Source organism: Alexandromys fortis, unplaced genomic scaffold (genome assembly GCF_014885135.2).
Source record: "Alexandromys fortis isolate MF-2015 unplaced genomic scaffold, M_Fortis_MF-2015_v1.1 scaffold_6, whole genome shotgun sequence".
Taxonomy (NCBI): Eukaryota; Metazoa; Chordata; class Mammalia; order Rodentia; family Cricetidae; genus Alexandromys; species Alexandromys fortis.
Genome location: NW_026067902.1, coordinates 18,366,254 through 18,393,698, shown reverse-complemented (window position 1 = coordinate 18,393,698; position 27,445 = coordinate 18,366,254). Strand labels below are relative to the sequence as shown.

General features: G+C 43.0%; 1 protein-coding gene across 4 annotated transcripts in view; it reads right to left on the bottom strand.

The window, feature by feature from the left end:
* The window catches only part of Znf106 (zinc finger protein 106), a 52,594-nt gene that overhangs the window by 6,237 nt on the left and 18,912 nt on the right, over positions 1-27,445 (bottom strand). For 2 of the 4 annotated variants that reach the window (XM_050134254.1, XM_050134255.1), the window contains 15 exons: positions 18,715-19,336; positions 17,532-17,601; positions 15,418-15,572; positions 15,277-15,337; positions 13,866-14,201; positions 10,862-11,621; positions 10,043-10,098; positions 9,503-9,648; positions 7,668-7,802; positions 6,371-6,487; positions 3,482-3,673; positions 3,030-3,092; positions 2,051-2,170; positions 1,465-1,536; positions 334-405 (listed from right to left, as the gene is read on the bottom strand). In XM_050134254.1, the coding sequence (XP_049990211.1) occupies positions 334-405; positions 1,465-1,536; positions 2,051-2,170; positions 3,030-3,092; positions 3,482-3,673; positions 6,371-6,487; positions 7,668-7,802; positions 9,503-9,648; positions 10,043-10,098; positions 10,862-11,621; positions 13,866-14,201; positions 15,277-15,337; positions 15,418-15,572; positions 17,532-17,601; positions 18,715-19,336 (2,977 nt within the window). Of the gene's footprint in view, positions 1-333; positions 406-1,464; positions 1,537-2,050; positions 2,171-3,029; positions 3,093-3,481; positions 3,674-6,370; positions 6,488-7,667; positions 7,803-9,502; positions 9,649-10,042; positions 10,099-10,861; positions 11,622-13,865; positions 14,202-15,276; positions 15,338-15,417; positions 15,573-17,531; positions 17,602-18,714; positions 19,337-20,226; positions 22,378-25,509; positions 25,708-27,445 lie in introns of all 4 variants that reach the window. The other 2 variants (XM_050134252.1, XM_050134253.1) reach the window with 2 other exon arrangements.

The window sequence follows — 27,445 nt, the reverse complement described above, 5'->3', positions numbered from 1 at the left end:
GGGGGGGAGAGGCTATAAAAGTAAAGACTAAGGACTTGCCTATCACAGGTGATGTTTAACCCTTAGTACAAACAAGACAAAACAAAACCCATTCACAGAAATTCCCCAAACCAAAACCTTGAAGAAAAGTGAGATGACACTGTTTACATATCTTATAACAAACTTGAGATTTTTCGATAAAATAAAAGAACGTTTTGTGTATTCATCCAAAATGAAGCTCCTCTGCCATACAGTGAAAGGCATAAAGCAGATCACGAGACTCAAATGCTACAACAAAGATCAGGAAGATCTATAAACCAGCTCAGGACTGAGCAACTCTGCAGTCTGGCTTACCCAACAGCGGTAATTCTGCATCAGATTCAGTCGCACAGCCTGGATGCTTCCATCATAACAACCAGTATAAATCTGGAGAAAGAGGTTCAGGGTATCAAACTAAATATACACGAAGAAACAAATATAAAAACACCCTTCATGGAAGTATAAACAAACAGAAACCTCACATGAAACCTGGGTTCAGACACCAAAGTGGAGCAGTAATTTCCTGACCTTTGATCAGAGCCCCCTTGAAACTGTGCTCCTGAGAGGTCACCCTTGAGCTGTGGCTCACAGCAAGGATGGCAGGGCTCCAAGGTTCCTGCTTACTCTGTACTGGGACAGTGCTGCCTACTGGGAGTCTGTATTCAATGCAAAAAAAGGGTTTTACTACTCAAGATCTTGAAAACATCCATCCCAGTTCAAGCTCACAACTAAAAATAAAACCCTCTAAACTAAGCAGGGAGCCTTTAATCCCAGCACTTGGGAGGTTGAGGCAGGCTTATCTCTCTGAGTTCCAGACCAGTCTGGTCTACACAGTGAGTTCCAGGCCTGGCCTGCCAAGACTACACAGTAAAACCCTGTCTAAACAAATAAGAAAGGAAGTTAGTTAAGTAGGATTGGGTAAGTTGGCTCTAACAATGCCACATTGGCCAAATCTTCTTAGTTCCCAGTGTCCTGTTCAGAGCATGTCTGCAAAAGCAGCACTCATAGCACTCATTCTTTTTTTTTTTTTTTTTTTTTTTTTTTTTTTTTTTTTNGGTTTTGGAGCCTGTCCTGGAACTAGCTCTTGTAGACTAGGCTGGTCTCGAACTCACAGAGATCCGCCTGCCTCTGCCTCCCAAGTGCTGGGATTAAAGGCGTGCGCCACCACCGCCCAGCCAGCACTCATTCTTTTTAAAGCATCTAATTGCATATTCCATTAACAGTGGTAATATAGATTTGACTTATTTTAGCTATTCATAGACACAGAATGATCAATAATGTTGCTGGGTTGCTTCCCACTATTATGACACGACACAGGCCACATCACAATCAAGTTGGTAAGATGTCACTTTGGAAGTAGTAAAGGCAGACACATTATTATCAGCATATGGGGGCTGAAGTAAACACATTCAGAGGCAAACATCTGACAAAATAAGCAATACTCACCACACTTTTATGGATGGTCATACACATAATCATGTCTTTGTGTCCTCCATAAACTTGCAGTCGATCATGGGACTTAGGTGGAAGAAAAAAAGTTAGAGAATTAAGTCAGTGAAGGACTTGACACCAATGTCTTTACAATCAAAGTCTCAAACCCGAAGTCACTATGAGGAGAACTGGACAGGGTTTAAGAGGCTGCGGATGCTCTTCAGAAAGCATCTAAGTTTTGTTAATGGTAACACTAAGCTCAGCACTTGGAAGGTGAAGGCAGCAAGGTCAGGAATTCAGAGACATCCTCAGCTACATTGGAAGTTTGGGGCCAATGGGCTACACAGCCCTGTCTCAATCCCTGTCCACTTATCCACCCTATCCCCCCAAAAGAGAATGGAAGATGGTAAAAAACCATGCTAATTTTGACAACTAGGAGCCTGAGCCAAGTATCTCAGGGTGGTTTCTGGGTGTAGTCTTTGGCCTGGCTGCTTCCTAATCATTTTGGAAGGCTTTTGAGAGTGTAGATTTGAAGGTGCCTATCCTTACTCCAGACCATCTCCTCAAAGCAGTCATGCCAAACACACGGGCCCAATCCTACCTGTAATTCGTAGACTCGGACAAACTTGTCCAGGCAGGCAGTCACCATCACCTTCCCCAGGATATTCACCACAGTCACTGCGTGATTGTGACCTTTATAGATGCGCACAAGCTCACCAGTCTGCATCAGAAAAGAGGGACAGTCCCTAGTCTGGCTTTTAGGGTTCTAGCAACACCGCCTGACTGCAAGGTTCTAAGGAAACTATTCCGAGGCGCTGTAGACAAGCACAGCCACTCTACTGCTAGCAGCACGGTGTCACTCTCACAGGACTGTCGCACAGAAAACACTACACATGTCCTGTGACTAACGTTTGTTGACTTTGTGTATTTCGTATACACAACTTGGAGAGTCAGTTCTCTTCTGCCATGTGGGTTCAGGGGATGAAACTTAGTTTATGGGATTTCGGGGTAAGCTCCTTTACCTGCTAAGCCATTTACCAGCCCTTCTATTTCTGGAGCAAGAGTATCCCCAATCCAAAAGTCATAAATGCTCCAAAATCCACAAGTTTATAGCATAGACATCAATCTCAAGTGAAAAACTCTATACCTTACCCCATTTACAGTCAAAACTCAGACACACTAAAAAACAAAATTATCTTCAGGCTATGTGTACATGAAACAAATTTTATATTTATACCCAAGATATCTTTTTTATATATGCATACACAATATACAAACATATAAATCTGAGCTAAGAAATGAGAGCCAAGCTGTCCTCTCACTTTCATCATTTCACTGGTCCAGTAAAAGTCAGGATGGACTGGACTCCACCTGCAGACCAGGAACCGAGCTTCTGCGCTGCATCTGAGAACTAAGGGCAGTCTCAAACCGGTTATCTGTATCTGTTCTACTTTAAACACTCTCTGAGAGCCATGGTCCTCAAGCTTAAAAGAGGCAATCAAATGAAACTTCAAGTCTTTCTCTGATTAAGAGTGCTGAGGAAGCCTTCCAAACTTCCTTCCACCTCACCCCCAGCTTACATGGATGTTGTGAGCATGGACTGACTGGTCACTGGAGCCGCTGAACACAAGGTCATTCACCACCTTAAAGAAAACCAGCGAGTTAGTTTTTGTGCAAGGTGACATTAACACACAGTGGCAAATGGGACTTTCCATCCATTCATTTTGAGATGAATACAAACTGTGTATAAAATAATGTTTCCCAGACAAGTTTTCTAACTGGAAATGCATGTCTTACCACTAGGCACTGTGATGAACCTGCCAGAACATTACTAGGTTCATGACCTCTGCAGACTGACCATGAACTGCCCTAGAAGGGCATTAGACTGTGCCCACACTACAGTAAAATACATTGTTTCTTGCCAGCATTATTACAAATGGTTGTCATTCTGTGAATCTCCTTGACTGTGCTCTTTACAGGACTCTCACAACACACCACACGGTAGTGGGAATGGCCAAACCTATTTACTCACCTTCATACAAAGAACGGTCTTGCTGTGGCCCTCCAGGGTTCTGAGCAGGAGCCCGTTCCGTGCATCACGGACACTAATGGTACAGTCATAAGATCCTACGACCAGCAGTTTGCGGGCACCTTCCTGAGCTGTGGCGAGACAGCTCACTGCCCGAGGGCCATGGCATTCGAAGATCTCCTGTTGCTTGTTGTTCTAAAAAACAAACCAACATTCTATAAAACCAACTTAGCAAGAAAACCTCAAAAACATCTAACCAAAACTGCTACAAACTCACATCTACTGCCCACCCTAAATCCTGAATGTTCCAATCCCTGGCGTGCCAGTTCCAACTATCTTGGGACCTCTTTTCCCTAATCTAGTAAGGCAAAATCATACATTACAAATTATTTTATAGCTCAGCCTGAACTGTCCTGACCCTGATAACATGTCAATTCCAGTGGAGTTTTTGCCAACAGTTTCTGTAGACTCTCTCAGTTATTTTTCCTTTTTTGAAACAGGGTCTTGCTAAGCAGCCCAGCCAAGCCTTGAACTTACTATGTAGCCAGCCCAGACTACACTCAAACTCACAAAAATTCTCCTGTTTTAGCCTTCCCAGTGCTGAGATTATAGGCAAGAGCCACTATACCTATCTTCCCATTTGTCCCCCAAAAGATATGATACATAGCTCATGATGGTTCAAAAAATCTCTCCTGAGAGGTACTCATTTTCTTAGACCATTTTAGATTTATTTCACTTATGTGTATGTTCGTGTGACTGGAAGGGAGGGGCGCTCTGCCATGTGTGTTCAGTCCCCATGGAGGCCATAAGAAGTACCAGCCCTCCTGGATCTGAGTTACTGGTATTGCAAGCAGCAGACGTGAGCGCTGGGAACTGAACTCTGGTCCTCTTAACCATTGAACCAGCTCTACAATTTAATAAAAAGTTCAAACTCTCAGGGATGGACCTGATTCCTGTGGCCATGTGGTACACAGACATATGCAGCAAAATACTCTTACACATTAAATAAGATAAATAAATCTAAAACAAACAAAACGAACTTAAAAAAAATCCTCAAATTCTCCACATTAGTCTTACTTTCATCTTCTGATACCTCAAACTGCCTCTCCCTCTTTCTGGAGATGTTATCTCTCATGAAGTCATTTAACAGAAAATAGCAGCCTTTATATCAGAATGGCATCTTTACACCATAAACTCTATAAACAATACGTGTTTCACCTCACACTTCACTCATGTTTCCCTTCTCCTACCCTGCTTGCCAGTCTTATTCACAAAGCTGCTCATCCCCCCCCCCCAATTTTTTAAAAGGTACAGAAGGTACATACATGAAGTAAAACTCCCAGAAACTAAGCAGAAAGCGGCCGTTGGCAGCTAAACAATCTTGATACGTTAAGGAAAGCCTGGAGTTCAGGGCTGAGTGAGAAACAGTCTGGTGTGCAGTACTATGTTCCGCATTATAGGGGCAGAGGCAACCAATGAAGCAAAGAGTTCAACCTATTCACACCCAACCCTTTCAAACCTGCTCCCTCTCTCAACTTCCCACCATGTAAGACCCTTTTCCATCTGATATCACCAAATGCTCCCTTTGTAATTGATCTCTGACATTAAATAACTGTACAAAAGAGAAAAAACATTTTATAACTATCAAGCTTCTGTCCTTTATAAATAAAATTTTAATTTACTCTTATGTCCTTATTCCTAGTGCTTAATTCAATCTGATCAGGAGAGTGACACTCATGTCTTCAGTTAAAAAAAATCTGTATGTATTACATCATGAACCAAATCACTTGGTTATAAACACACTAGAGTCTTCACATTTCATTTTAAAGGTTTCTAAAAAGCAAAGCCATGCTCCATCACATTCCTTATACGGTGCCAGCCAGCGCTGCACCAGGAGCACTAAGACTGACAGGGACGCGGTGCCCCAAGCAGCCGTACTCACAAGCCATGCTCCGGTACACATTTCCTCTTCTTCACCCTAGCCTATCCTTCCACGCCAGCTGCCCACAAAGCCTCTGACAAGGTCTTCCCGACTCTTAACTAGTAAGGCTTCTCCAAGTTGTCAGAGTGCACTTACTTTCCAAAGCAGAAATGGGAGCAAGGCTCTTGACGTATAAGCTCACTACTACCAGGCCATCGGGAAATTATTTATCAACTAGACACAACCTAGGCTCAGCTGGGAAGAAGAGTCTCAATGAAGGTCGTCAGGTTGGCCTGTGTAAGTCTGAGGGAAGACAGGGACTACCCAGTACGGGTGGTACCGTTCTCGGGTCTGGTGCCTGATTAGGAAAGTGAAGCAAGAGAGCTGAGTAAAAAGTTTGCATGTATTCACTTCCTTCTGTTCTTGCCTTGATTTCCACTCCGTCTACCCTGGAACTATCAGCTAAATAAACCTTTCCTCTTTGAGTTGCTTTTTGGCTGGGTTACTTCATCACAGCAACAGAAACCAGGCTACTCTGGGGCCCAGGACAGGAAGATGGTGAAGTTTGCTCACCAAATGGATTCATCCTTGGGCTGGAAAAGAATGACGCTGTACAGCTGTTAGAGGAGACCTCTGACTGACTTTCCCTCACAGAACCTTAAGTCAGCCTCCAATCCTCATTTGCGTCAGAAGTCAGGGGCCCAGATTCATTTTCCATGCTGTCACGAGATAGACTGATTTAATTCATGACTCATTATTTGGCCCAAATATTCAGGCTTAGTTTAATTTAGTAGGGCTACATTTTGGTCCTGGCATTTGTCTGAGCAGACAGAAAGGAGGACAGATTTCACTTGCACTAGAAGACAACTGTTTTTAAATAAAGGCTAGTTCTTTCCTCAAACCAGAAGAAAGAGATGGCCTCCCATTATTTCCCACAGCAGGGAAATTCAGCCCACTCCCCAACCACTGACCTTTATGTTGAAAGTGACCACAGTGCCATTTGCTAGTCCAGCATAGAGGATTTTCCATCTATTATGAAGGCAGAGAACCCGGTCTTCCAGCTTTAACTGTTCTATACATTCTCGGGTCTGAAAAAACAAAACAAAACCCCCCCCACCCCAAACAATCCCTTACTAACAGAGGATAGTGGTAAATGTGTGAACAGTTGTTCCTCAAAATGCTTTAAAATGAGGCTGAAAAGCATGGTAGATTATCTTAAGTATTTTTCTTCTTTAAAATATAAGGTCGAGATCCCAGGGTGTAAGAGTACTATCAAAAAACAGTTTAACCATACTGGTATTTCTAACTAAAAATGTATAAATTCTTAAAAGGGCTGACTTGAGTGTTAAGCTTCTGAAATAAATAAAGATAAATAAATTATAAAGCTGCATTTGGCAGGCTGGCGATGTGGCTCAGTTGGTAGAGTATTTGTCTAGCAGGCAGGGAGTCCTGGGTTCAATCCCCAGCATATCCTATACTAGGTGTAATGGCTCATGCCTGTTTCTCAGTGTTTGTTCTGACACATGCGTCCCAGTGTGGAAGCCAGAGGACAATGTACAGAGCCAGTTCCTTCCTTCCATCATATGGACCCCATGGATCTGAACTTTGGCCATGAAGAGGGCACCAGATCTCAGTACAGATGGTTGTGAGCCACCATGTGGGTGCTGGGAACTTAGGACCCTGGGAAGAGCAGCCAGTACTCTTAACCTCTGAGCCACCTCTCTAGCCCTAAGCTCAGCTTTTTAAAGTGAGTTCTGGGGAAAGAATTCAGGTCTTCTTCAAGGCAAGCACTTTACTGACTTGTTTCTCTAGACTCGATAAAATTTAACTTTTAAAGAAATTAAATTAACAGGGGCCAGTGAGATGGCCGAGCAGATGAAGGGTCCTGCAGCCAAACTTGATCAAACCTACGTTTGATCCCTTGGACCACAAGGTGGAGAGGAAAAACTCAGTGAGTCATTCTCTGGCCTCCACACACATACAAAGTAAATAAGTATAATTAAAATATTGCAACTAAGATTAATTCTGACACATGATATAAGAGAATATTTATGAGAAAGACCAAGGGAACTATACTGTTAATTAAACTAATAGATACTGATGAACAAACAGAAAATGTGGTTCATGCTGAATCTTCTATCTACCTAAGATAGTATCAGCATGCTAAAATACACTCAGAAACAAAATGAGAAAGTCAAAGAAGAAGAATAACAGAAAATATAGTTAAAGGTTCAATATTACCACTCTGACTTCTCTAGAGCCGCCTACCTTGACATCATAGCAGCGAATGGTGTGGTCACTGGAACCAGTGTACAGGACAGAATTCTTCCCAGAGGTGTGAGTGACAAGCAGGCAGTTCACTTTGGAAATGTGGCCCTCGAAGACACCAATACACTTCCGACTCTGAAAGTCAAGCACAGGTCAGATTCTTACGTACAGGATTTAGAAGGTATGGTGGTTTGCGCCAGAAATGTTCACCAGTCTTTAAGTATCTGATGATGCTGTCTGGGGAAGGTTTAGGCGGTACAGCCTTGCTTGGACAAGCTATGTCAAAGGGGGCAGGCATTTCCAGCTCACTCTCTCTGCTCCATGCCTGAGGTTTAAGATGGGAATTTCCTCATTCACTGTGCTGGCTGCCACCCTGTTCCTGCCACTAGGAATACAGCCCTCTGGAACTGGAAGCCCAAACAAACCCTTTCTTCTAGAAGATGCCTTGGTCATGGTGTTTTATCACAGTGACAGGAAGAGTAACCAATACAGAGGACTTAGACAATGTCCTTTGTTAATAAAAACAAGCAAAAGGCCGGGCGGGTGGTGGCGCACGCCTTTAATCCCAGCACTTGGGAGGCAGAGGCAGGCAGATCTCTATGAGTTCGAGACCAGCCTGGTCTACAAGAGCTAGTTCCAGGACAGGCTCCAAAATCTTTTTTTAATCCTTTTTTTTAAAATCTAAAAAAAAAAAAAAAAAAAAAAAAAAAGCAAAAACTTTCAGTTCATTCCTATATTCACCCCAATTATGCTGCTCAGTACACAAAGTGTGCTCAGTGAACATCTGTCCACTGATGCCCAACAAAGTCACATACAGTGAGATACCTACAACCATATACTTACTAAGCCACACCCAAAAATACCTAGGTGGTTCACAATGAGGCAGGAGAGAATTTCACTTAATGCCTAGGTCAAGTTTTTCTAATATATGGACCAAGGAACCTAGCAAATCCAAAATGCTGCTAATTGTCCAGAGAGTTATGCATTTGATTACCAGATTATGAGATTGCACAACAATTTAAAAATATCAGGTGCTGGGGCTGGAGAGATGGCTCAGTGGTTAAGAGCATTGCCTGCTCTTCCAAAGGTCCTGAGTTCAATTCCCAGCAACCACATGGTGGCTCACAACCATCTGTAATGGGGTCTGGTGCCCTCTTCTGGCCTGCAGGCATACACACGGACAGAATATTGTATACATAATAAATATTTAAAAAAAATATCAGGTGCTATCACTGGTCCTAGTAGCTTAGGAAAAATCTATCTTAAATGCTATGTCTGCATATATAACAAGATCTATTTAGAATATACATACATACATCAATACACACATCTCACAACTTGAACTCTAGACCTGATTTCCTAGATTTAGGTGTTTTGAGACACAGACTCATGTAGCTTAAAACACTTCAAGCCTTTGTACCAGAGGGTAGCTTTAAACTCCCGATCCTCCTGTCTCTATTTTCCAAGTGATGGGATCACAGGCATATGCTACCACACCCAGCTCTGCTTTTGTAGAGCACATACTCATACTGCTTTCTTCCTGGGATCACTTCCAATACTTCTCACGCCCCTAGATTACATAACTGCTTGCAAAGGAGGGTTTTTTTCTAATGGAGAGAGGAAAATACCTGAGAGGTAGGCACCTCTCAGAACCACATTTTAGGAAATGTGACTAGAGAAGGCAGAGCTGTCCCCGTGGACTGCATGATCCACTGCCTCTAGGACAGCCTACACCCCCTGGGAAGCCAGTACGCTTGTTCCCTCCATTGATGCTAGGAACAACATGAGTGAGTTCTAAAGGCTGCAACCAGAGGTTCTCCAAACATCACTCTTACCACCAAATTATAGACTCGGACACTTGTGTCTGCCGAGCAAGTGTAAAGCAAGTTTCCAAATATCTGAATTGCATTCACTGCAGCTTGGTGTCCTTCAAAGCTCCCTTCTGTTGGCTCATCATCATCTCCTGGCTCTGAAGATATTTCTAGAAATCAGAAACAGGTTTCAGACACATGTCTGCTACAGAATGAAAAGATACTAAGTCAAAGTCATCACAAGCATCTAGAGGATTTGAATGAAATCACCGAAAGATTCTCCTAAGTCCTAGCTCCCCAAGCAGAACATCACAATTTTCAAAGTTCTTCATTGGGAAGACTCCACCAAAAAACAACTTTAAAACCAATGAGGTCAGAAAAGGGAACCAGTTAAGACAGATGTGCGCGTGAGCTTGCAAAGTTCAGGACCTACAGACTTGGCGCTGTAACCTCTCACTTCAACTCCTGCTCTGTGAACACTAGTAAATAGGTTTAAACTAACTAGACTTCTAAACTCTAAGAACCCTTTCCCCGCAGCTACTTTTAAACAAACAGAACAATTACCTGAAGAGTTCTTGGATGCTTTTATGGAGGAGATCACTGTCTGAGTTTCTGCCACACTGAAAAAATAAAAGCAACAATTTCTTGGCATCTGGAGACCAGGACAGATGGTAAAACTAAAAATTTTCTAACTCAATTTTTCCACCTGAAATTTCTTTGAAATTTACAACACCCCCCCCAAAAAAAACCCCAACTTCCAAGATTTGATTTTCCCCTGTTCATATCTTTTTTCACATAATTTTTGATTTATAAATTCTAAAATTCTACTTAGAAGAGAAAATGAAGCTGGGTGGTGGTGGCAAATGCTTTTAATTCTAGCCGAGGCAGGTGGATCTCTGAGTTTAAGGCCACCAGCCTGGTCTACAGAGCAAGTTCTAGAACAAACAACTAGGGTTATACAGAGAAACCCTGGCTTTAAAACAACAACAAAGAGTAACTGAAAGAGCAGTTGTGAGAGCCAAAGATACAGTTTAGGTTCTAATTACTATGCCCTAGAGATCCCTGAAACAAAAATGCCTCTAATCTGTGAGCCCCTTGCCCAAGGACAGATGGTTCTAGAAATGCTGGAGGCCATTGTTTATGGGAGATTAACAAGCCACGCGTTTTTTATTCCCCTAAACAACTTTATTTGAGCCCTGTGCACTGGCCGTGCTTGATCCCGTGCTTGATCACGTGTGGGCTAGAGGTTCTTCAGGATGTATGCTTGCTCCTGATTGGATCTGATGGAAAATGCAATGAATTATGGGTTTTCCTCAGCCCTTGCTATACTTGATTCTGGGCCGTTTCTCAGGAACCTGGGTATGAACTTAAGTTAAGCCTTACCTGACAGGAACGCCATCCTTGTAGCGGGTGCCAAGCTCACTGGTAGAGCTAACTTCATCACAACCACAACGAGAGGCTTCTACTGGGTTTTGCTCTGCAGAGCTCCAGCTGTCTTTTTTTGATGGGCTGTCTGGTTTCTCTTCTCCAGATTCAGAAGAATCGATGGCAACTACCTCTAACTGAGGATTAGGGACTTCCAGGACTTCCAGGGAGGACTCACTGTCAGGCTCCGCTCCCAGAGGTTCTTGCTCCCGCCCAGTTCTGCTGTCTTCCCGGGTGGAGGTCGTTACCTTCCCCCCTTTAGCTACCTTTCCAGCCTTTGTCTTTCTTGCAGGCTTAGCAGTGAACACATCCTGTTCAGTGTCACTGTTCTCGGGAACATGGGTGGCCCTTAGCGTCTTCTTCTTCCGGAGTTTCTTCTTCTTCTTGCTCCCTCTAGTTTCCGCTGATGCCAGAGTGGATTCAGCCTGCTGCTCAGCTGGAGAGTGAGTCTCCTTCTCCACAGGGGTTTCGGGAGTGAAAGACAGCCTCAGAAAAGAACTGCTACAGGCTTCAGATCCGCTGCTGCCTTTGGCAGACTCTTCACCTTTGTTTATGCCCTCAGGAGACTGGGAGGAGAGGGAGTTTTCTCTGCTTCTGGAATTTACTTGCCCCACAGGAGAATTCTTATCTCGGTTAGCCTCCAGGCAGCTTTCCGTTGACTCTGAAGTTACTGATGCAGGGTTGGCTGGGTAAACTGGGAAGCTGTCACTGACCACTCCTGAATCAGGAAATCAAACAGAAAATCAGCTTCTGCAGCCAGGGACTGTGCCTACTGATTTCTCTTCAACTCTAAATGTTCACATATTGGGGCTGGAGAGATGGCTCAGAGGTTAAGGACACTGACTGTTCTTCCAGGGGTCCTGAGTTCAATTCCCAGCAACCACATGGTGGCTCACAACCATCTCAAATGATATCTGATGCCCTCTTCTGACATGGAGGCAGAACACTGTATTGTATATGTAATAAATAAAATCTTTAAAAAAAATGTTCACATATTTAATGGTATACAGGCTTTGCGTGTATGCATGCATGCATACAAGGAATAAGTTCCAGTGCACACATGCCCAGGAACTTGTGTGGAGGTCAGAGGACAGCTTTTGGGAGCCATTCTTACTTTCTACCTTGCATGGAGGCAGAGAATCTCTTACTGCTTCTGCCAATGCACTGTGTACTTGAGGCTGGTCGATGCATGGACTTCTTGATTCTATCTGAGTCTCATTTTACGGTAGCGTGCGGGATTACAACGTGGATCCTCAGCGTTTATAAGAGTAAATGATTTCATCCACAGAACCTCCTCCTTAGCTCTCCCACAGACTAAGGTCAGACTATGGTAAATTATGATTTCTCTATTATACAGTCAGCATGTAAACAAACAGACACTTATGGTTTAAGACAGACTGAAATACAGCTGAAATGTAGTTCTGCGGCAGTACTGACTTTGCCTAAAATGCAATCTCCAGCAGCCTACCCCCTTAAAAGATAGGAAATACATAACAAAATATATCCAGTTAATTTTTATTGGATAATCTATTCAAAAGTCAGTATAATTCACTGCATAAATTGTATTTCTTTTTGCTAATTTTATTTGTGTATGTGGGCATGTGTGAAGGTCAGAGGACAATCTGCAGAAGTCACTTCTCTCTTTTTACAGTATTGGACTGGGGATTAAACCCAGGCTTTCTTCAGGCTGCAGTCACCTCACCAACTCTAACGCATCATAGTTTTAAAAACCTAAATACTAATCCCATAAAAGTAACTTAAAATTCAATATGACAGATCATAGACATTCGATACTGGCATCTGCATAAATACTGCAACAGGGTACCAATAGCAGAAGCTGAGGTAATTTCTTAAAAACCATTTTAAGCTTAAGGAATCACACAATGCCTCTTTGACTTTTGGCAGAGGGAGCATATGTGTGTGTACATACCATGGCGTAAGTGTGCAGGTCAGAGGACAATACTGAGTGTCAGTTCTTGTGTTCTACCGTACTGAGGCAGGCTCGCTTGTTTTCTGCTGCTGTGCTTCATTCTTGAGGCTAGCTGGCCTGCAAGCTTCCAAGTCATTCACATCTTGACCTCCCACACCAAAGAGTGCTGGGATTGGATATGTGCCACCGCAGGCAGCTTTTTACGTGGGTTCCAGGGATCAGACTTGAGCTGGCAGGCTTGCCTTGGCTAGCTTATGTCTGCTGAGCCATTTCATTTGGACTGTCTGTTCTCTGACTGAGTGTTTAATATGATAGGATTTGAAGTAACGAAAACAGCTAAGAAGTTATTCTCAAATGTTAACCCGGCAAGTGTTAAGTTCTGGCTCCTTCTCAACCCACATAAATTCCTGTTAATCCCTGTGAACATCAGAACCCTATGGCCAATACAACCACTGGCCTCTCAGGTTTTTAATCAATCCTGGCTTACATCTGAGGTAATAAAGACAGTTAAGTGCTCAGAAATTCAGAGTACACACCTTAGCACACAAACAGGGTGACCAATATTAACCCGAGCATCAAACCACAAATGAAACCCTGTGGAAATGTCAGTGTGATGTCAATTCATTAAGCTCTGAGAAAATCAGGGAACAATGAAACTTAAATTACATTCTCTGAAACATTTTATTAGTTTCTTAAGAATTTACATTTATTTTATATCTGTGTGTTTAGCACAGCTGTGCATGGGGGGGTCCAGGTTCTCTTCCTCAGGTCATCAGGCTTGGCAACAAGCACCTTTACCCACTGAGTCATCTCCCCGACCACATTCTCAAGTATTTGAAAACGACCCTCCTATATAAATTATGTCAATAAAAAAAAAACTAACTATAATAACTACTTTGAAGACCTAGAACATGCTCTGTAGATTAGGCTGCTCTCTAACTCAGAGATCCACCTGTGTGTGACTTTGCTCTAGCAGGCTTTAATGTATAGTTGTCTTCAGGATCGCCCTGAACTACAGAAAGGCTTACTCACTATTAGTCTGCAGTAATTCCTTGGACACACTGGAAGCAGGGCCTTGAGGCACAGCATTCATACTCCCCTCTTGTTCAGGAGACATGGGCTCTTGTTTAATCTGAACTGATGAGTCAGGGACAGTACCATGGACTTGGAAAGCAGACGTGGTTAATTGGAGAGGGGTTCCAGTGGATGGTAGAGACACATGGGAAGGAGGCGGCTCCAGAAACCCTGGGAAAAAGGGAGTAGGCAGCAGTGGGGTCTCAACAGAGGTCTGAGATTGACTGTTCCTTTGTTCTCGTGCTGTGAAGCTGTGGGGAGCCTGGTCTGCGTGCTCAGAGGGCTCATACGTTTCTACAACAGGAAACATAGATAACACATACAAATGCAAGAATGTCACTTGGAAAGTCAGTTTTTATTTGCTTTGTTTTGTTAGAAACAAGATCACACTATGTAATGCTAGCTGTTCTGGAACTTATTATATAGACCAAACTGGTCTTGAACTCACAGAGATTCACTTGTCTCAGGGTCCCAAGGCTGGGATTAAAGGTACATGTCGGCAAACCTGGCATCCAATATGTATATTAAAGGTTACGGAAATAATTTTAAGTTGGTCACGGTATTCCGTGCCTGTAATCACAGCACTTGGAAGATGGAGACAGAGAATCAGCAGCATCATTAGCTACCTACCAAGTTTAAGGGAACATGAGCTACATGAGATCCTGTCTCATAAATAAAAATTAGCCAGACATGGTGGCTCATGCCTTTAATCCCAGCACACAGGGGGCAGATCTCTGTGAGTTCCAGGCCAGTGTGGTTTACAGAGCAAATTCCCTGGACTGCCAGGGCTACACTGAAAGACCCTGCATTAAAAACAAACAAACAATAAAAAATAGAAACAAATAAGAAATTAAATTAATAATGTGATAGCATTTTCCCTTTTAACTTGTCCAAACAAAATGTAGACAACCAACAAAGGTAGAGAAAAAAAATAAAATATTAAATAGCTTATCCAAGTCATACAGTTACTAATGGAAGCCAAGATTTGAATCCAGTGCTTCTGATTCCTAACCAAAAGTCTCCACTGCTTCTTTTCCTCCTTCCATTACTGCAGTCCCACACTATTAAATGAACCTAGGGCCTTGCCAATAGCAAGCAAGCACTCAACAACTAAGCTATATCCCTAATTCTTTTTACTCTCTCATTTTGAGATGTAGGTGGGTCTTGAATTCACTCTCTAACCCAGATAAATCTTGATCTCATGATCCTCCTGAGCAGGAGACCACAGGCCTTGCGACTCAGCCCAGTTGTTAAAACATTTTTGAGATGCACAGGCCTCGGGGTTAAACCCTAGAGACTTGCAGGAAACTGTGTGACACTCCCATGGCTTCTTTGCTTTACCCGGACGGAGAACAAAAGGTCACAATACCTTGTAATCCTTGTAGAATCTGTATTCTGTGAGTCCTCAGTGCGTTCATCTCCATAGTTATCTGAAAGTAAAATACTTTGCTAAGCATTCTCGAATCCAACACCAAGCTTGCCAGCGTTCCTAGTATTCTCCAGCTGTTACCTGCTGCTTGAGCATGAGCAACCTCTGAACTTCCACATAAGCTGTCTGCAGAGCAGCCCGCGCCTGCAGGAGGTTGTTATCCATGCACTGCAGCGACTTGTTCAGTTCTTCCTCTCTTAAGGAGATATTCAGTAGCTGGTCAACCTGAGAACGTTCTGTCAAAACAAAACAAAAGGGCTAGTTTAATAATAGTTCCTTCAAAGGTAGAAACACACATGCTCAGCACGAACACATCTTTTTCCCAACAGGTAAACAAGACTCATGGATCTCATAAAACAAGAACCAGAAGGGGACTTTCAGTTTCCACCCCCCTAGAACGGATGGCTCCGGTCGTGTTTCCCTTTCTTCTGCTGTCCTTCGAGCTCCTCACTTAGGGCGTTGGGCGAGACCGAGCCTCAGACTACAGAACGTGCTTTGAAACCATGTTCTCATCTGTTTCTCAGATTCAAACAGTTCCCTTTAACCAGACTCTTGCTGGTTTTTTGAGACAGGGGCTACATGGTCCCGGCTGACCTGGAACTTTCAGACCCACTTGCATCTGTCTCTGTGGAGAGCTGGGATTAAGGGCACCAATCACAACTGGCCTATTTATGGTTTTTGTTGCTGCTATTGTTGGGGTCTCATTACATAGCAGAGTTTGGCCTTGAACTTTCTAAGCATTTGATAACCTCGAGCTACTCACTGATCCTCCTGCCTCCACCTCCCCGGTGTGCTGAGGAGCACTTTTTGTTCCGGGACTGTGTTGCAGTTCTCTTTACGAAAGCTCCCCATGAAGATGCTGAATAGAAACCTAAACGGACCCAAATCAGAACCCGTTCTTTCTGCTACAAACTCCTTAATTCACATCAGAAAAGCAAACACGGAACCTCAAAAATATAAAGGTGAAGTCAGGTGAGCTGGCTCCCAGCTGCAATCCCAGCACTTGGGACTTGGAGGCAGAGCTACTCTGAGTTCAAGGCTAGTCTGAGTCACAGGACAACAAAAAAAAAAAGTGAGAGGGACACAAATTTAATTAAATTACCTGTTTCTTCTCATTCTAATTGGTGAAATTAGAATCAGTGAAATTTCCTGCCTATACATATATGCCTAGGATATAACTTAGCTTTCAGTTCTATATGGCAGCATGTTTTCTTCAGCAGCAGCAACTAACATTGCAAGAAATCATACTTTTCTTCACTTTTTTTTTTTTTTTTTTTTGGTTTTTTGAGACGGGGTTTCTTTTTAACAGTCCTGGCTGTCCTCAAACTCACTAAGGTTGCCTGCCTCTGCCTCCGAAGTGCTGGGATTAAAGGTGTGTGCTACTACTACCATACTCTTTTCTCTGCTTTTAAACAAGACCACAATATAAGAAAAACCATGTACGAGTCAGGTATGGTGGCACAAGTTTGCAATCTAGCTTTCCAGAGGCTAAAGCAGAATTGTAGCCCAGGCCACCCTGGGTCTATAGACAGGTGATACCCAGTGCTAAGGACTGAACCAGGGGCCTCATGCCTTCTAGGCAAGTAAGTACTTTACCACTGAGTCACAATTCAGTTCCTTTCTCAATAAAAACAAACAAACAAACAAAAAACCCATACAGCAAGCCTTGTGGTATGCTCTAAGCTTGTAATTCTAGCACATGGAAGGCTGAGACAAGAGGATCTCTGTAAGTCTAAAGCCAGTCTTGACTACATAACAATACCTATCTCAAAGGCCAGTATTGACTATAGCAATACCACCTCAAAACAAACAGTAAGTACTATGAAGCAGATGTTCAGTGTTTGATGAGTGGAAACTGACATGTCAAATTATAAAAAAGCTAAAGTGCTGTGGGGAACTTCTTGTGCTCAGAGATACAGGTAGAGCACCTGCCTAGCATGTATGAGGCCCTGGATTCAACCCCTAGCATTGCAAAAATAAAAACAATAGGCCAGGCAGTGGTGGCACACACCTTTAACCCAGCACTAGGGAGGCAGAGGCAGGTGGATCTCTGTGAGTTGCAGGACAGCCAGAGTTGTTAACACAGAGAAACCCTGTCTTAAAAAAAAAAAAAAAAAAAAAAAACCCGACTCCAAACAAACAAAAACAAAATAATTAAAACAATTATGTTCTGCTATAGAATTCTATAGCCATACCTTTCTTTCCTTTAATTTTCCTCCTTTTATTTTTTCTCTCAAGACTTGGTAGTTCAGGGGAAGATCCATCCTGAAGAGAAAGAAAATTGAATATTGAATATATAAATAAGGGAAATTCTGCAAGAGAGAAACAAAAGGAATGAGTTTTAATATGCTACCTTTTGCTACTGCTATCATCTCTGAGAGAACAACACAGGCCTTGTGCACAACTCAACTGTTAGTTGACTTAAGGTTTTTAATACAAAGCCCAAGGTCAAGTGCTTTCTGGTATAGATTAGTACAGCCCACATGCCCAGCCTTTCAAGTAGGTAAAATGACTTGCAGATGAGACAGGCAGACCCAAGGACATTTTAATTGATTTCGTCACAGCATAGGATCCACTCTAAATTTCCATAGTTTCCAACAAGAAGCTAAACTACCTAGTAGGCAAACCTCAAGATAATGGCTTTTCAAAAGGGTACACCTCAAGCTTCAAGAATATTTAAAATCACTAACAGTATCTTCTCTGGCTTAGAGAAGTAGACTCAGGGCTTGAAGTAGGTCTAAATCTGTTAATCACTTCAGTTTCAAAGGGAGGGGGTGCCAGATTACAGACAGTATGACCACCAGCAGTTTTTTGGTTTGTTTTGTTTTTCCAGAGAGGGACCTTGGAACAGGGATATCACCATCACCACCACCACCATCATCATGGAGCCAGAGGAGTACAAGTGGGTTAAATGAAGGCAAAGTGTGTTACACGATCAGGTGGGGTACTACGGACGAAAAACAATTACAAGGACTCAGCAGTCATTACACAATGTCTGTGTATACACACTCCACCACTATCCAATCTCGTCAGCGGTAAGCCTTCCAGCTTAACCACGAGTCCCACATTCGCACACGCCTCTATGAAAGCAGAGTGAGTTTCGCCTGAAGACACGACCTCTCCTTAGGCAGGTGAACCACTGCTTTGGAGATGACGTCAAGTTTTCCTGGTACTGTACATTCATATCACATTACATCTAGCTTAGTGGAGCTACTCAGGTGAGGAGCCAGAAGGATGAAGGTCAAGAATCTTATATTCTACTTCAGAGCAAAGGAAACTACATCCAGATAACCCAATAAAACTCAGTTGAGCCTTTCTTATCAATACTCAAGGTCTTCACACAAGACACCTTACAAAAGCACGGGGACTCATACTCACCCCGGTGGCTCTTCGCTTCTTTCTAACACTGTGCCCATCGTTCTGCTCAGCACCTGAGGTACAGCTACTGTCAGTGGCTGCATCTGCTAGGCTGGAGATCGCATGAACTGAAGATGCATTTGATGACAGTGAGTTTCCCTCTCCACTGCTCTCCTGGGCTCGGTGCTCCAACGATGGTGTAGACCTCTCCTGGCTGTGCAGCTCTCTGACCGAATGCACGAAAGGCATCATGGGATCAGATGGTAACTGTGCACTATGTCGCCTTTGGGTAGGAATGTTTCCAACCCTTTCACCTGTTCTGACAGAGGGAGTCAGAGGTTCCTGACCAAGGTACATGGCTGCCTTTTGACTCGGGGCAGCACTCAATGTGTTACTAGGTGAAGCAACCTGCTGGGGTTCATTTTCTTTGCCGGTACCTTCCTCACTAAAGAAGGTATATCCAGGAGCCCTGTCCACGATCACGCTGCTTTCAGAAAGGCTTCGTTTTCTTGCCAAGCCGGAGGATGCGGAAATGGAAATACCTTCCCACTGGAATCCTTCAAGACTGGACAGATCAGGCTCTTCATCTAAATCCAAGACTTCCTGTTCATTTTGAACCAAAGGTACCATTTCTATGCCAAACCTTTAAAAATGAAAGAGAAAAAAAAGGAACAAATGAGATGCGGCTGGGGAGGAGCACAGGAGGACCATGTAATGTGGTAGGTTACAGAGGTCAGTTCCTGCAAGGGATTCAGAGAGGAAACACACACTGCAACGCCACAGGCACTAGAACAGAACGGTACACAGTTACAGAGTGCACACAAGTTAGTAACAACTGGGTTGCCCCTCCCCCCTCAAATAGAGCTCTTTTTCCATAATAAAAATTTTAAAAACAAAGAAACCAGTTTACCAAGCATTCACAACCACTAAGTATGCCTCTCTATACTTTACCACCCATGCACTATTCAAAGGCCTAAGAAAGAAAAATTAAAGCAATCAGCAAGAACAGTAAAGACCCTGAGCCTGGAGGGTCGCACTAATACTGCTGCAAAATTATGGTTTTTCAAGTAAGCAAAGGTATGTCGAATACTCCTTGACCATTCAGAGCAGCACCTCAAAACGTGACGAGAGCTTAGGAGAAAGCACTCTGACCCTCTTTGTACCCCTGAGCCGAGTGACAGGCGGCAAGAGCAGATACAGGGAAAATTTTACCATTGGTTCTAAACATTAAGGTTCAGAGGGAGATACCACGCTCTGGTCCATTTAAACCAAAGTGACAGATTTCTGATGGCGTTTTCCTAGGTCCATAGTGAGTTTCTCAGGTGTGCCCTATCTTTACTGCACTGTCAGGAAAGACTGTCACATGTGCCAGACAGGGGCAGTCACGGTTTGATACTGAATTAAAGAAGACATCTACAATTGATATTTTTGACATACATTTAATTAAGTAGAACATAAACTCTCTTTTAATCAAGGCCAAACGGCGGTACCCTTCAAAAGAAAGCAAGGACAGATACTGAAGGAGGCACACACCTGGGTAAACCTTTGCCCAGCTCTTGCTTTTTCTTGGTTACTTGTTGAATGACCTGTTCCCAGTTGACATTTCTCCTTGAGGCATTTAGAATCTGTCGTAGGGTTGGCTTAAGCCCAGACTCCTTCTCTGTTTCATTCTTTCGGTGGCCGCTAATATTCCGAATCCGTCGAGCACTATTGAGGTTTGGCTCTGGAAGATGTGTTCCAGTTTTGCTCTTCAAACTAATGTGTCGGGTTAGATCTCTCTGGAGCGAGGCAGGAAAACCAAGTTTACTTAGATCTGGCAGGAGTGTGCCTGGGGGCTGATTACTGATATCACTTTTCTGAAGCTCTGTGTCCAAGCTAGCACCCTCGAAGCTCTCTGTTTCAAAAGGTCCATCAGATTTAACAAGGTTGTTATCCTGTACACCTTCTAGAGAGGTCTTCAAGTCTAGCAGTAAGCTAGAGTGTGAACTGGCTGCTGCCGCTACCTCTAACTCGGCCTCTTTCTGGTGAACTGTGGGATGGTGTGGGGAGGTGGAAAGGGTCCCAGATGTGCCTAGGACCTGGCTCCCTAGCTCCTCACCCGCAGTGTGAGCACTACAGGATGCGGCCTCTGTAGCTGCCAGATCCACTGCTCCACTTTTTACGCTGTGCTTTTCTGGATCAGATGTGGCACCATCAATTTCAGCCGCGCGTGCCTGACAGTCAACGTTTACAGAGTCTTCTGCTGACTCTTCTACACTCCTACTTTCTTCAACACGGTTCTCAGGCCTTTTGGGCGCGCTAAGGAGCGGCTTCCGCGGTGTTTTGGAACACTGGAGTGCCTCTTGAGTTTTCTGTGATGTGTCATTTAACTTCTGGTCAGGTTCCTTTTCAGAGCCTGACACAGTTTTACTCCCCTTTAAAACACGAGGGCATAAGTCATGTGACTTGGGTGAGTAGGAAGAACCATGGCTACCTTCTACAGTGGATTTGTTCAAGAGATATGAACGACCTCCAGGAGAAAAGGATTTTGTTTCATTGTTTTTTGAGCGGTTCTTTAAACTATGTTTATGAGGGCCTGGTTTAGGAGTTGGAAGTGAAAGGAGAGGGGATTTCAACAATGGACTCTTATTTGACTTCCGATGTGGTTCAGACTGTTTAGTAATACGGCAAGCTCTCGCTGCCTCACAGAAAGCAGTGCCATCAGGACTGGCTTTGTGACTGGGAGATCCAGGACGCACTTCCTTTTGTGTTTTTAGCATCGTTTTATCAACGGGTTCTTGCATTCCTGCAGTTATTAAGCTAAAATTAAAGAGAGGTTTATCTGCCACTTCTGACTTGTTGCCAGTGGCTTCTCTGAGGGCCGACTGTAAATCTGGAGTCTTCTGGGAAGGATAAGGTGCCCAGCGGCGGAACTTCTCCCTTGCTGTGTTGCCGTTCTTTCCATTAATTTTGGAGGCTGCTGTGTCTGTCTGTTTAGTGGTCTGACTTTCCCGCTGCTCAAAACTGAACTCGAGTAAGCCTTCCGAAGGGAACTTGTCACTGGCAAAGCCCTCGGCAGGACCTCTATATTTGCCAGCTTCGTCGCTGTCCCGCCACTGCCATTTGTATCTCTCTTGATTGTACTTACTTGGCGCATTAGGTTTTTTGTTCCACATCTTGGTCTTGTCTTCCATTTGATAGTTAGAATTTCTGTTTCTGCCTTGTTGAAATTTGTCTCCAGTGCCATTGTAATTCCAACTATTTGTACCACGCACACTGGATTTCCAGTTTCCGTTAATGTTGTTCTTGTGCCAGCTGGAAAAGCCACCTGTTCCTTCAGAATGCCAACTGGAATTCCTTCCTGTACCATTATAGTTCCAATCCACCACCCCATTGTTTGAATGCCAACCTCCAGAGATGCTGTGATTATGGAACCAGGCTGATGAGCCCCTTGCAGCACCTATATGCCACCCAGAACCTCCTCTTGGCCCACCGCTGTTCCTCAAATGCGGAAAGCTGCTTTTCCTGGTGTTATTAAAGCTGTCCTTTTCCCATTTCCAGTCCCGCTGCGGAGGTCCACGGTGATGCCTCGCTGGCTGGCCATAGCTCTCTCTGTCTTGGTAAGGAGCTCGGTCTTCTCGTCTCCACTGGGGTTGCCTGTCATCTGAGTTTCTTTCTTGGCTGTTACTGGAAGGCTCATTTTGTCTGAAAGAAAAACAGTTTGTCATTATGGATTTAATGAAATTCTTATAAATTTTTTTAAAAGGCATAACCCACCCAAACGCTCCTGCTCCTCTCCTCTTCCTCAGTTACAGAATGGGCCTGCTTTTACACCTGTAACCTAACAGACTATCTTCCCCTTCATCCTAGAAATATTAACAATTGGATACGCTTATACTGTCTTCCCTCTCTGGCTTCTACTGGGTTTTCTGTGGTGGGTGGTTAATGTTCTAAAATTTTGTTCCTATTATCTTAGCATTTTTACATTGTGCGGCTCTTTTCCAAATAAGAACAGTTTTTCTGTTTGGAATAGGCTTAGAACCAAGCTGAAACAGTGAATTAGGTCACAAAAGGAGTAAACAGCACAGGCCAAATAAAGAGTTCCCACAGGAGCTACAAAGAATTTAGGAGCTAGAGGCACTTTACGAGCCTGCAGCTGATCAAGCTATTCATGTTAGATAAGGAGTCCACAAAAAAGGAGGGCCTTACATCACAGCAGTAAGTAAAACCGTTTCTCTACAGACTGCTGTGTGTCTAACATCCCAGCACACTAGGTGCTAAAACCCCAGGGAATAAAGTGAGCTAAAGTCATGCAGATTAATCCATTAACACTAAGTACTTCATCTGGATCTCCTCATGAACTCTGATAACCCAGAGACATACATTTACTACTTTAAATGGAGAGGCGGAGTCACACAAACACAGAAGGTAGAGCAAACCCGGAATCTTGACTTTGAACCTAAGAGGTTTTATACTAACCACTTAGGCCTTGATCTAATAAAAATGTCACAACAGTTTTCGTAGTTGAGTTTCTTTCTCTAAACTTGATAGAGGGCTGGAGAGATGGCTCAGCAGTTAAGAGAACTGGCTCTTTAGGGTTCAATCCCCAGCACCTGCAAGGCAGCTTATTAGCAACATCTGTAACTCCAGTGCCAGGGGATCTGACACTCTCTTCTGGCCTCCATGGCACCAGTCATGCAAGAGGTGCCTAGATATACATACACCTATACCACATAAAATAGTAAAAATCTTAGACTGGGCATGGTGTACACACCTCTAAACAAAGCACTGGGATGCAGAAGTAGATGGCTCTGTGAGTTTGAGGTCAGCCTGGTCTATGCAGTAAACTCCAGGCTACTAAGGCTACATAGTAAGAGTCCGCTCCAATGAACAAAAAACATTCTTACATTCATTCTTACATTTTAAAAACTGACCTTAACTGGCTTTTTTTTTTTTAAAAAAAAAAAACATTGATTGTGTGTGTGGGAACGGCACTGAGCATGTGTGTAGATCAGAGAACAATTCATGGGAGTCAGTTCTTTCCTTCCTTCATGGGGGTTTTGGGGATTGAATGTAGGTTGTCAGGCTCGACTACAAATTCCTCTCCCCATAGAACCATCTTCACAGCTCTTTTGTTTTTGAGAAAGGGTTTCTCTATGTAGCCCTGGAACTCAGAGATGTGCCTGCCTCTGCCCCAACCGCTGTGATAAAAGCATCGCCAGGGCCTGGCTATCTTAACTGGCCTTTAATGCCTGTAGTATGCTGGATACAAATCAGTTCCTTTTTTACAAGATAAAGTTAAGAAATTCACCTAGGCTGGCGAGGCAATACTAGCCTATAATCTTAGCATTTAGGTCAGGGCGAAGAAGGTGAGTTGGACTACATAAAGAGACCCGGCTCCAGCCAATCAACACAGAAAAGTGGTGCATCATCTTACAGAACTATGTCACCGCAGGACACACAAGACTCAAAGAACAGTAACTGTGATATCAGTGTCTAATCTTAGCCTCTGATGTTTAATCATTTCAATAGCAAAGCTTTAATAGTAGTTTTATTGTTAACTGTTAGAGGCAGGTGAATCCCTGTGAGTTCAAGGCTAGCCTGGTCTCCAGACTGAGTTCCAGGACAGCCAGGGCTACTGTTTCAAAAAAACAAACCCACATCCCCCAAAAGAATTAATGCTCTAACCTTCCTGAAACAGAAGCACAGACTACAGCTGTACTGTAGCTATGAGAATGGCATCAGAAGAACTAAGAATTCAAGGTTGGTGTGGGCATTTTAAGACTAAGAAAATCTTCAAGGACGTTTAAAAAATATTAATACATAGCATAAAGCTACATATTTTCTACCTATATTTAAATCTCTAACATAAAAAAGGTGAGTAGGTTTAATATTCAAGAAAAATCTTTAAAAATTTGTTTGAAATTTTCTCTTCAATTGTTAAGATTTTAATCGTTCTCTGCCTCATTAAGTGAGTTCCTTAGGGCAAAGTCCGGTGTGGTAGCACATGCCTGTAATTGCAGCACCTAAGTGGATAGAGACCCAAGTTCAGAATCATCTTTGGCTATGAACAAGCCGGAGACTAGCCATGGCTACATGACTGCCTTGCTCATTTAAAAACAAAATTTAAGGCCATAAAAATCAGTTAAGTAAGACTATAAATGCCTAATACACAAATACATAAACAAAGGTATAAATTTGGTAAGTACAATTAGGGAACTTATAGTGCTCAAATTTACGATATTAATATTTATAGAAACACCCAGAGTGAACCAGACACTGTGTAGTCATTAAAATTTCAAAGGTAAAATTCAAATCTGGCAGAAGCACTGTGCTAATTTATAAGAGGTAATCCTTCCCCTAAGAGATATTATTTAGGCCATAAAAATATTTAATGAAAAATAATATAAATGAATAATAGATGAAATGTCAATTCAACAATGCTTATCTTATACGCCATAGCTTTCTAGCAGAAAACTGGATACTAATAAGACAGCTCTACACACAGCGACTCAAGACGACAGTTTTCAGGGTTGTAGCTCTATTAATCAGCAGCTGTCTAAGGACAAAACTGAGTTTAAGGACAGATAATGCAGCAGTTCATAGTCCTTCAGTCTCCAAACAGCAAACTCAAACAAAACTTTGTATTTAAGGTAAGATTAAGTTTTGCCTCTTAAAGGCTTACTTTCAAATTTCAAATCATGGGCCTGGGAATGTAACAGTTAGTGGGGAGCTTTCTTAGCTACACAAAGTCCTAGAGGTTCCCCCCAGAACAGAAAAACTGTCTACGTGAGATTCTATCTCAAAAAAAAACCCCAAACAAACAAAATGACTTACCGACTTTGTTCTTTTCTTTCCTTTATTAACTGAACAAGTTCCTTGTCAAAATAATCTTCTTCTTCCTCTTCCTTTCCATCATCTTCTCTTTCCTGGGCATCAACATTATCTTTGTGCAACTGGCCAGAAATGTGCTTTGCATATGCAGAGAGACCCACTTCTGTGACCCCGCACACTCGGCACTCATGACTAATGTCCCTAGGGAAAGAGGGAGATGAGGGACATTCAATTCTCCCCACTGGCATGGCACACTCACCAGATCGCTAGTTTCCTCTGAAAGACACTGCACAATTGGGCAGAGCGAACAATCAGTGCTGGTAAATGTCAATGCGCCTTTCATCACTTTTAGTAAACTTGTTTATAGATTACTTCGAAATAAATTTTAGATTCTTTTCCAGCAATCAAGAGGCAACACACTTCAGATCAATGAGATTTAGGAGAAATCTTCTTGAATTGCTGTACTTAAAATCTTGCCAGAGGAAACATGGTGAAAGGGGAGGCAGGGCAGGGGGCTCAGAGCAAACACAAGCTGCCCTGGGGCACAGCCATGGTGCCAGCTGCACCCAGAAAGTCTGGTGACAGCACTTCCATTTAATCTCCAGCTCTCAGGCATTCTTCCAGTGAAGGCTGAGGGTGGAGCAAAGAGGAGGGGAACAGCCAATGTCAACGGGGTAACTAAATTGGAACAGCTGGCATTCTGCCTGGAATGGGAAGATTCCGGACCCTGGCAAATGACAGCGGTAGTCCCAGCAAATGCTCTTAGTCTGCACGACACGTGACAGATTCTGCTTCAGCAGGGCTTACTTGAAAGGGAATGGAAAACATGTCAGTTGTAGGAAGTTAACAGCTGTGTTAGGCAAATGTTTTCTCTCAAGTTTCAGAAAATGTTGCAGTCCCGATACAAGCAAAACTGGCTTTTATCTAAACTGGGTGACTGGATTGCTTCTGTTTTTCTTTTATTTGACACAATGGCAAATCTCATATTTGGCCAGCCTTAACAAGCAAAATCTTAAATCCTCTTAGACCTGTAGCAAATCAATAATGTAACTGCTTTTAAGCTTCCTGCAATCCTTAGATTATGTCTCCTGTCTACGCAAGCACTAATGAGAATCATGCAAACTGTGGCTGTCCAATAATCCAAACTTAATCCAGGATCTTGTGTCGTGGGCTTATAGCAGTGATGAAATATGTGTTTCTGACCCCAATCTGTATGTCTACATCTATCTCTCTACATAAATCACTAGAGACATATGCCATGAAACACAATCACCTACCCATCCTTTTTATAAACAAATAATCTATCAAAATAAGCAGAACTGATACGAATTAACAGAGATCATGAAACTGAGCGCTTCATTTACTAGAAGACAGTTCCTGTTACAGATCACCTGAATGTCCATTTAAAGCAAAGCAAAACAAAACACACACCTTATCAAGCAATTACTAAATACCAAGGCACAAGGTTATAAGTTACTCAGAGTTACAAACTATAAAACCTCAAACAATGCCTGGTATATTTTAAAAAGCAATATGGGGGCTGGGAAGATGAGAACACTTTCTGCTTTCCCAAAGGACCCATGAATTCCACAGGGTCTGACACCCTTTTCTGGCCTCTGTGGGTACCTGTTCCTATATTACATATATTTACATAAATATACATATACACACACACAAAAATAAATCTTCAGGGAGAAAAGCAATACTTTTGGGCTGGAAATGTATCCCAATGGCAGGACATGCACACAGCTAGTGCAGGCTCACACTGCAGTAACAAGCAGAAGCAGAGTCAGTGAGGCTCTGAGAAGCAGACCTCTGTGAGTTCAAAGCCAGCCTAGTCTTCAAGCAGTTGCACACCAGCCAGGGCTACATAGAAAGACCCTGTCTCCAAAAGAGAAGAAAGAACAGAAGGATGGAATGAAGGAGGGAAGGAGAAAAA